Source organism: Pelodiscus sinensis, chromosome 13 (assembly GCF_052426305.1).
Source record: "Pelodiscus sinensis isolate ZL-2025 chromosome 13, ASM5242630v1, whole genome shotgun sequence".
NCBI classification, from domain to species: Eukaryota; Metazoa; Chordata; order Testudines; family Trionychidae; genus Pelodiscus; species Pelodiscus sinensis.
The window spans coordinates 9,795,643-9,803,918 of NC_143064.1; the positions used below are offsets into that span (position 1 = coordinate 9,795,643).

The window sequence follows — 8,276 nt, forward strand, 5'->3', positions numbered from 1 at the left end:
TTTAGGACCTGGACAAAACAGGGATACTATCAGCCCTTCTCCAGTGAAAATGCCAAGGACACTGGTGATTGTATCTCTGTCTATCATCCTGTAAAACAAATGAGTATTTAACAATAAACAAACAGAAAAGACAGGTGTATCACACACGGATTCAAATTTCTCCTTGAAGATGCCTGCCAGGGAACCATGGGCCAAATTCTATTCCCATTTACACCTTTCCTTATACCTATTCCTTTGGGTGCAGGGTGTAAATCGGGATTGCATTCAACCTCTTTGCCCCAGCTGCACATTGTGGGCCAACTTCTAATCATTTCATTCAGATCTGACTTTCCTAGGAACCCTATTGATTTAATGCTCTATAACCAGACAGACACGTATGCAGCCATGAATTTGGAAAACAGACAATCCTTTTTTTTATAAACAGATAGTTTTACTTCTATGGCACCCTAGATCACCCATTGTCTTTAATCTGGGGCCATTCTGTTAGCCTTTATAAATACACGAGTTTACCAGGAATACAAACTCTTTTCAACTTATTTTATAGAGAGTCTTCCACTGCTTTGGTAACTCTCTTTTCCACAAGTGAGCTCTGGAAAGGAGCGATCAATCAGGGAGATTTTTGCAGCTTACTGCTAATGTAGGCATCCTCTCCTAGGAGAATGAAGCAGCAGACTGGTCTGTGTAACTAGGGAGGCCTACAGATCTTCCACAGGGCAGCTGCTTAGAGGCACAGCTTGCTCAATTAGAAACAGCCCTGTAACTGTTAAAAAGAAATCGCTCAAACCTATGCAAGCTGCAAATAAAATTAAAGTTTAATAACAGTAGAACAAACAAGATCCTTGAACAAAACAAGTCTTTAAAGTTTGCACCGATGAGGCAAATCAAAATGCATTTACTAAATAAAATATATTAATAGATCTGAAAAATGCAAATGAAAATAGTATCTGAAAAGTCTCTCTCTGCTATCAAAGCAACCCAGGTGCAAAACTCAGGGAAGCAAAACAAATATGAAAATTAATCCATAAATAACTCCTAAAAGAATTCATAATCTGAATGCTCCCGTGTCATTCTTAAACATTACAGAACTGAACCCCCAATTTGTACCAGACAAGGACATTCAATCATTTTTCTAAACAAAGACCTTTTTAATTAGTTCTGCTTTGTTTGGGAGAGGGAAGAAGACTATTTCCTAAAGTACTACAGATACAGAACAGTACCAGAACTGTCTTTGCAAACAGTATTAAGAGGGAACTTAGAGTTACTGCAACAAACCCCTTCACAAAACTGTCACTTGAAATAATCCCTACACCTAGTTCTCCTAATTTTCTCAGCAAATCTATACGTTTAGTTGTATCCTGTGTCACAGACATAAGACAACACTATTGGAAGCTCTCATATAAATAGCTCACCCCAGACGAATGCTATTCCAGGAAAATATTCCAACTTATGTGATAATACTTCTCTTTCTTGAAATGAGATCATTCTGAAGACTGATTCTTCAGTGGTTCATTGCAGCACTTCAGTTTTAAACCTGAGCTAATGAGCAGCAATAGAAGTTACGATCTCTAAACATAAAGAATTGACATGTTAGCATATTAATGTATTCATATGGCACACAACTCACTAGAAAATAGTTGGCAGAATATCCTATATATTTGATCCTATCCATGCAAACCTTGTTTACATCTTAAATATAAAGCGACTTCCTCTTGGCAAAAGTCCTGATTAAAATAATACAGATTGTAGTCATTTGTAACCAAAATTCTATTGCTTAAAATTCCTCAAAGTTGCAGATAATATATCATTAGTTAGAGTAAAGCTTTAAAAATCAGCCAGCAGAGTCCACTTCAATCTCTGCATGATAATAAAGGATTATTATGTGGAGTAACCTATTTATGAAAAGGAAACAGTGTGCTTCTTTCAGACTCCATCAATTGCTTTAATAAGGAATTGAAAAGGCTGTCCTACTTTATATGCAGATCACCATCCCAGTTGCATAAGGATTTACAATAGACAAAACAAAACTTTTTGTTGTAAATAAGGGCTGTTTGTTGAAATCACACAATGTTTGAATCTAAAAATTATTTACAGGCTACTAAGGCTCTATAAAGTTTGTGTATCTCACTTGTTAATTAAAATGGTTTCAATATTCTCCAGGGTGGAAAGAAATGTACATTGAAGATGTTAAGGTAAAGATTCGAGCAACAGGAGCCCATGTCAAAGGCAGAACAGAAAACATATTGACTATGTTATGTTTACTGATGTACTTATTAAAACCCATCTTGAGATAAAAACGTAATCGACTGATAAATCAATAAGGCCATCTAAAAATTTAAACAACTATACATGACAGGAGTTATTTGTCAACTAGCTTAGGACTGTTGCACTGTTACTTTTTATTTAGATAGTGAAAACATGAAATAATTCACATTCCTGAAAGGTATGATGCATCTATCAATCTTGAGTGGACTGAGGGGAACTAGGTTCTCATCTGACCTTTGAAGTCTCCCTCCAAGTTCGTTTATTCATTTACATGTGTGACTGTGTATTTAATGAGGTGTGTGGCGGCCCCTGCTGGTGAGCATGCTTATTAAGAAAGTACTACGCTGGACAAGAAAACAAATGGGCAATTTCAATTAAGAAGTTAGAAAAATAAACTCTGCAGTTAAGTATATAAAAATATCTAATTTAATGCAGAAAATATATATTACAAGTAATGTTTTATTAAGTATGAAAATAATCTTAAACCACTGAACATTATTGGCTGTGTTAGAGCTGCAGTGTAATGAATTAAGAAGGGACATTAATTGTTCAGTTCACTATGATGTCATGTTAAATGTCTTTTATTAATGAACTGTTACTCCCATCTGAGGCAGCTGATTACCTCTAGTCCATTGCTAAATCCTCTTAGTTGATTTCAATGAATCGCTTAAAACAAACCCAGAGGGGGGAAAAAACAAATAATTTACAGTCCTAGAACTACATTCCCTTAAATAAGGGCTGGTTTCCTATAAATCAAGCAAGAACTTTCGATTTAATGCAGCTGACATATAGATCTATTTTACATTTTTTTTTAATTTCAAAAATACAACACATTAAAATAGGTTCAATTTATCAAAGCTAAGAGCAACAATTAAGTAATAATGTACTTAAAGTGCAAAGGCACTTTAACACAAAAAAGTGATGCCCAGTGGCTATACTTGTCATTGAAACAGCAGTATTGTATATTATTATTTACAAAAAAAAAGTTATAGTCCAGGAAAAAGATCTTTGGAGATCTTCTACATAATACATTACCTTTCCAGTTTCAATTGAAAAAAAAAAGAAAGTTTCCCTTCCTCCCAACTTAAAAAACAGAGAGAATTATGCAAAAATCTATTGTCAAAACATTCATTTGCAGAGACAGTTCGTAACGGGAGAGGAAAAGGACGAAATATGTAGAAATAACTTAAAGGTACCTTTGCAAAAACAACACCTCACCCCCAGAATAGCATAAGGGGTTGTGTTTGTTTTCAGAATTTAAAAACTGGAAATGTTGAGAATGTGACAGATCCCATTCATTCAGAACTCAATACCCATCATGTTTGACTTTAAGACCTTTTTAAAATGCTTTCCCTCCCCCACCCCACCCCCCATATCCACCCTCACAGCTGACTGATTGCAGTTTGTTTTTCCAGAACTTCGAGGTAGTCTGGTTCAGTTTGTAGCTTTCCTTGCAGCAAAGGATGCTCGGGTTTAGACTGTTCTGCAAAATATTTCCTGGGAGTTCCATACAAAACAGTTTTATTTATCCTGTCCTGGTTTTGGCGTCTGGATTCATAGGAAGGGGCGAACTGCCTTTTGGGTAAGGTGCAAAAGTTATAATGAACAACCCCTCCACTGGGGAGCTCCTTGACTCTCTCTGCAATGTTTTGATACAGCAGCTCTGGTTCCCTTAGCGAGGACTGCTTTTCCAGCAATTCAGCGGCACTGATTGTAAATGCAAGACTGGCTGAGTCTTCCTTTTTGTGGTCAAGATTGCTATAGCTAAATTCACGGAGATTCCTGTAGTAAGCAACTGGATCTCCTTCCTTCTGCATGTAGATTGGGTTTTGGCACATCTGCCCGACAGGAGGGGGAATGTAATTATAAACGTGTCCTTCCGTTTTATCGTGGCTTTCCATGTTGTAAGACCCATATTGTAGCTGAAATGAACTTATGTCTAAGTTGTTTGCACTGTTGGGCACGCTTGGCATTCCCTTTCGGCGTTTCAGAACAAAGACAAACAAGCCTGCCCCAAAACAGACAGACAAGATAAACACAACCAGCAAGCCTAAAATTAAGACAGAGAGAGGAACTTCAGTGTGTATTTCTGGATAGGAGCTGGGCGAAACACTAAGGGACACTGGTGTGTCTGTGTTATGACTCATGGAGAAGAGAGTAGAATCTGACAAGTTAGGGTTCTCTGGACAGATGGCCTCTTTGCTCAGGAGTTTCAGATGTTCTCCTGAATGCTTAGCTGGAGACTCACATATGACCTCATTGATAACGACAGGGGGGCTTGACTGCTGGTTGTTCTGCTCCGTGGCATGCTCTATCCAATTCCTGAGCCCCAATATGTCACACGTGCAATCCCACGGATTCTCTTGGAGGTCTATCTGAATTAAAGCCGAGAGCTGGTCAAGGACTCCTCTCACAGGCAAGTGTGAGAAGTGGTTGTTTCTCAGATTGAGCCGAGTGAGGGAAGTTCCACCAAACACATTATCAGGCAAAGACCTCAGCAAGTTGTTGTTCAGAAATAACAGATGAAGGTTGCTCAGGGCATCAAAGGTCCGTGGCAGGATTTCCTTAATGACATTGTACTCTAAGTAGAGATACTGCAAGCTCTGAAGTCCACTGAACATAGAAGGGTACAGAATTTCAAGGTAATTGCCATTGAGATAAAGTCGGCGTAAACTGGTGAGGTTTGTAAAGGCACCTTCCTGTATCACTGCGATCCTGTTGTTTCCCAAATGTAACAAATCCAGAGAGCTGTAATCTAGGAGATCGGTTTTATAAACAACCTGTAGATAGTTACTTGTAAGATAAAGTTTCTTTGGACTGGTGGGTTTGGGATGGAGATCGGAGATGTTACTGATCTTTTTCTCTTGGCAATTGACATTTAGACCATTGTCGGAGCTTTGTGAAGTGCAGACACAGCCAGTTGGGCAAGTGATGGGCACAGGGGACTTGGTCTGGTAAACCATGATGGGTCCAAAAATCTGCCTGTCTTTTGACACTGTGACCCGAGGCGTTGGCCGGTTCCTCATTTTGGGTGGCCGGCTGGCTTTGGGGGCTCTGGTGGGGTTGATGCCAAGATTAGCCGTGGGTGAGAGCCTCTGAATGTGCGTGTCTAAGTGAGGAGGGTGCTTCTCCCTCTGGTGAGAGTCACTGGAACTTCTCCTCGGGCAGAGGTCTTGCCGGGTGAGCTGGGTCACGTCCTTCCCATGCAGCCGGAAGGGCGTCTCGCAGACGATCTCCCCGACAAAGACGGTGATGGTGTCCAGCCAGGCCTTGAGGGGGAGCAGGTCACAGGTGCAGTTCCAAGGGTTCTCCTCCAGCTGGATCTCCATGATCCCACCAATGTGCTCCAAGACGCCAGCGAAAGGCAACATCTTCAGCCGATTCCCCCTCAGGTCCAGGTGGGTGAGCAGGACAAAGCGGAAGACGTTGCTGGGCAGGGACAGCAAGAGGTTGTCGTTGAGGATGAGCACTTTCAGCTTGTTGAGCTGGCTGAAGGCTCCAGCCTCGATGGCGCTGATGTAGTTGTAATCGGCCTGCAGGTATTCCAGACTCTCCAGGCCCAGGAAGGTGTCCTCCCGCAGCACCTCCAGCCTGTTGTTGTTGAGGTGCAGCCTCTTGAGGGTCCGCAGGCCGCTGAAAGCCCCGGTGCGGATCTCCTGCATGTCGTTGTTGCCCAGGTGCAGGGTCACGGCGTTGGAGTAGTTGACGAACTCATTGGGGTGCAGGCGAGTCAGGGCGTTGCCGCTGAGGAAGAGCTGGTAGATCTTGGAGGGGGGTGGCTGCAGCAGGCTGACGGTGGTGAAGCCTTTGTTTTCGCAGTTGATGTTCAGCACGTTCTCCTTCTCCTCGCAGGGGCAGCGGCTCCTGCTGCAAATGTCCTTGGCGGGCTTGCGGCTCTCCGTCGTGGGCGAGATCCCGGCCACTGTCAACACACTGAGCAGCCAGACCCCCTTCAGCATCTTTAGGCGCCGCGGGTCCCAGCTCCGGTACCGACAGGCAAACCTGGAGGCGGGTGGGGGAGGGGAAAGAGAACCCCAATTAAGGAGGCCAGGAAAGGGCAGGGGTGGGGGGGAACAATTTGTACAGTGGGGGGGGGGGATACAATGGGAACCACCTCAGGCCAGGGGGTGCTGCAGCTCCTCCTCTCCCAGCATCTATGGGGAAGGGAGGGAGCAGGTCAGGGCAACCCCCCCCCCCTTTCTACTCGCCACAGGGCAGCTCACCTTGCTCCAGCTCCTCTTCTCCCAGCATCTATGGGGAAGGGAGGGAGCAGGTCAGGGCAACCCCCCCCCCCCCTTTCTACTCGCCACAGGGCAGCTCACCTTGCTCCAGCTCCTCCTCTCCCAGCATCTATGGGGAAGGGAGGGAGCAGGTCAGGGCAACCCCCCCCCCCTCTCCCCCCTGCACCCCCCCGTCCCAGCACTTATGGGGGGGGGGCAGATCAGGGCAAGAGCCCCCGCCGCCCCCCGCCTTCCACTAGCCACAGGGGCCGCTCGCCCTGCCCCCCGCACCCGGGAATGCGCCGGACCCTCCCGCCCCGCAGCACCCCCGCGGCAGGGACCCCCGGCCCCGCTCAGCCTCCAAGCCGGGCAGCCGGAGCCCTGCTCGGAGCCGCCCCGCGGTACTCACACATCAGGAGCGCCCCCGGCTCCCCGCCCGCGCCCCGACCCGCATCCCGCCGGGAGAGCAGCGGCGCGCGGAGCTCGGCCCCGGGGGCTGGGCAGGGAGAGGAGCCGCTCGCGCTGCCGCCCGTGCGCCGCGCGCTTTGAATCCCGAGGCTTTTGCAGGCTGCCCTCGGACCTAGCTGGGGCTGACGTCACGCCCGGGGGGGGGGGGGGGTCGGGGCTGCCGGGGGACGCCTCTTCTTGCGGGGGGAACCCGCCGCCTCCCCCAGCCGGCGATGGCGCAGCGCGCACGGCCCCCTCCAGAGCCGGAGCTTCGCCGGGATCCTGGAGGGGTTTGGCCCCTCTTCTGCCCCCGGGCGCACTGTCCAAGAGGCGCCCAGCTGCTTCGGCTGCGCTCCAAGAGCTGGCGGCTGGAGGAGGAGGAGGAGGTTCTGCAAAAACCCGGATCTGGCCTCCGGATCCTGCCCAATTTTGGCCCCGACCCTCCCCAAATCCTAGTGCCTACCTCTGCCTCCAATGCAGCGAGAGGTGCAGAGCCACGTCCGGGCTGGAAAGGCGCACCCCTCCCCCTCCGCGGCGCTGGCAAGAGGGGTGTCGAGAGCCCCAGCTCCGCTTGGAATCGCTCCGGCAAGAGCTGACCAGGGCTGAAACCACAGATAATGTGATCATTCACACCGGCTAGACTAGCCGCGCTGCCAAAGTGCCAGTGTTACGGCCTGGCATTTGGCTGCCTCTAGAAAGAACGGGGTTGTTGGGGATTCACTTAAGCACAGCGCCTTGGATACAGTTTTAACTGACGTAAAAGGATGGCTGAACTTGTCTGTTGAGAAGGTAAAACTTTGGGGGATTTAACTGGACCAAAAAAAAAAAAAAAAAGACACGATCATTCATGATGTTTCCCAGTGCACCTGTGCCAAGATGTAGTATTACCAGAGCAGATCTCTGTTTCTTACGTTAAATGGAGAGACTTGTGGCCGAAAAATGCCTGTACCTGGCAAGACCTAGGTGCCTGCTAGATGAGGCTGTGTTGCTATTTAACCAGGTTGTGAGGGAACTGGGATTTTAGGAACCGCAACATGTGTTTTCTGTTTGAATGGGGGGGGGGGGGGGGTCAAGAAACCATAGGCTTGATCAAGCATCCAGCCCTGGAAAGATCTCTCTAAGATTCTGCTGAGCAAAGAGGCGCTGGGTTTGCTGGAATCAGAGCAGCTGCACTTATTCTCTATTTAGTTATTTTAAAGCACAGGGAGGGAAGCCCAAAATAAAAGATCTGGTTGTGGGAGTCACTTCCCCCCCCCCCCCATGCTTCAGATTGCAACAGGGTCTGGATTTTGGGGTGCCCTAGGAGCTATTTACATCCCCCCCTCCACCTACATAGTACAGCGTGGG

General features: G+C 46.9%; 1 protein-coding gene across 1 annotated transcript; it reads right to left on the reverse strand.

Moving 5' to 3' along the window:
- Positions 1-206: 206 nt before the first annotated feature.
- SLITRK2 (SLIT and NTRK like family member 2) lies at positions 207-7,641 on the reverse strand. The gene is made up of 2 exons (XM_075941070.2): positions 6,892-7,641; positions 207-6,264 (listed from the first exon to the last, which is right to left on the reverse strand). Exon 2 carries the CDS (start codon positions 6,219-6,221, stop codon positions 3,645-3,647), a length of 2,577 nt encoding a protein of 858 aa, XP_075797185.1. The 5' UTR covers positions 6,222-6,264; positions 6,892-7,641; the 3' UTR covers positions 207-3,644.
- Positions 7,642-8,276: the final 635 nt, after the last annotated feature.